This window comes from Rhea americana, unplaced genomic scaffold, assembly GCF_003343005.1.
Source record: "Rhea americana isolate MKP2758 unplaced genomic scaffold, rheAme1 scaffold_111, whole genome shotgun sequence".
Taxonomy (NCBI): Eukaryota; Metazoa; Chordata; class Aves; order Rheiformes; family Rheidae; genus Rhea; species Rhea americana.
Window position 1 is genome coordinate 2,464,422 of NW_028185162.1, and position 1,323 is coordinate 2,465,744.

The 1,323-nt window shown below is 64.7% G+C and overlaps 1 protein-coding gene across 1 annotated transcript in view; it reads left to right on the forward strand.

Moving 5' to 3' along the window:
* Nucleotides 1-691: 691 nt before the first annotated feature.
* The window catches only part of MMP28 (matrix metallopeptidase 28), a gene marked incomplete at its 5' end in the record, with an annotated part of 8,431 nt that continues 7,799 nt past the window's right edge, over nucleotides 692-1,323 (forward strand). Inside the window, 2 exons of the mRNA XM_085314791.1 lie at nucleotides 692-982; nucleotides 1,155-1,234. Of these exons, the coding sequence (XP_085170917.1) occupies nucleotides 692-982; nucleotides 1,155-1,234 (371 nt within the window). The remainder of the gene's footprint in view (nucleotides 983-1,154; nucleotides 1,235-1,323) is intronic.

Sequence of the window (1,323 nt, forward strand, 5' to 3'; positions counted from 1 at the left end):
ACCACCTTCATTTGCTTGTTTTAAGAATGAGGTTGTGTTAGGTCGCAGATGAAGAGATCAACTGYTACGCTTTAGAGGCGGAGGGAGGAGGAAGGTTGTGGCCGAACGTTTGACCTGTGCTCTGCCCGTGAGCCGCAGGGCTCTCCGGCTGGGTGCTTTAGGGCTTGCATTTGTCTGCACTGATGTAATCGTTCGGGACTATCACTGCGTACCCATATATGTAGCTTGTGACTTTCCAGTTCTCGAGGGGAAYGTTGTAAAAACACAGCGGCGGCGGCGGAGGAGGAGGAGGAGGAGGGCCGGCACCGTCGCCTCTCCTGACGCGGCGGGGCTCGGGCCGAGCCCGGTACCGCCTGTCGCCGCGAGAGACGGCGATTTTGCTGATTAGAGGCCGTTCTTTGCAGCACTTCCTTACTGAGGTCGCTAATCTGTCTGTTTTTTCCTCATCTGGGCATATTTACTCGAGGAATCAAAGCCCGGAGTGCCGATACGGAAGAGGGAGCGTCCGGGGGAGCGGAGCTGCTTTGCTCGGCGCCGGCGCCTGTCCTGGAGCTCCGTCGGGGAGCGAGCCGTCGGCCGGCGCGCGGCAGAGCCCTGCCTCGCCTTCGCTGCGAGCCTGCAGCAGGGGCGACGGCTCGGGCGATGGAGGGGGCCGGGGGGCTGCTGAGAGCACGCGGGGCGTTCGGGGGGGAGGCGGCTGCGGGGCGTTCCCGGGAATGTCGCTGTTAAACGCCTCGGGAAGCGGGGGGCCGGCTGGGAAGGGGGAAGCGATTCGGGCGCTGCGGGAGCGGGTTCAGAGCAGCAACCCCGGTGCGTCTGGACGGGCGACGAGGGCGGACGGGTCTGGCAGCGCGGATCGGCTCGGGAGCGGAGCGCCTTTCCGAGGCAGTCCGACCTCCTGCAAGAGGAAAACCCCTGGCCCTCGAGCCGGGAATTTAATCCCTGCGCCGAGCCGCTGATCGGAGCCGCTTGCGTGGGTCTGGTAAGCTCTGGCTGCGGACGACGATGTAGCAGGTTTTTATCCGTCGATAGCAGCTTTACCTCCTATGTGGCCGTGTCGTCGCCGAAACCCCCCAAAGCCGTTAAAAGCGACTTTAAGGAATGGAGCAGACGGGCGGCTCTGAGCCGTGCCTCTCTCACTGCTCTTCCTGCAGCTGTTCCTGGAGAAGTACGGCTATTTCGGAGAGCCGGGTCCCGGCAGGCGCAGCCCCGCGGAGTTCAGAGCGGCACTGAGGTACGAGCCGCTTGCCCCGAGCGGCGGCCGCGGCGCAGCTAGCCCGGCCACGGCGCAGCTAGCCCGGCCACGGCGCAGCTAGCCCGGCC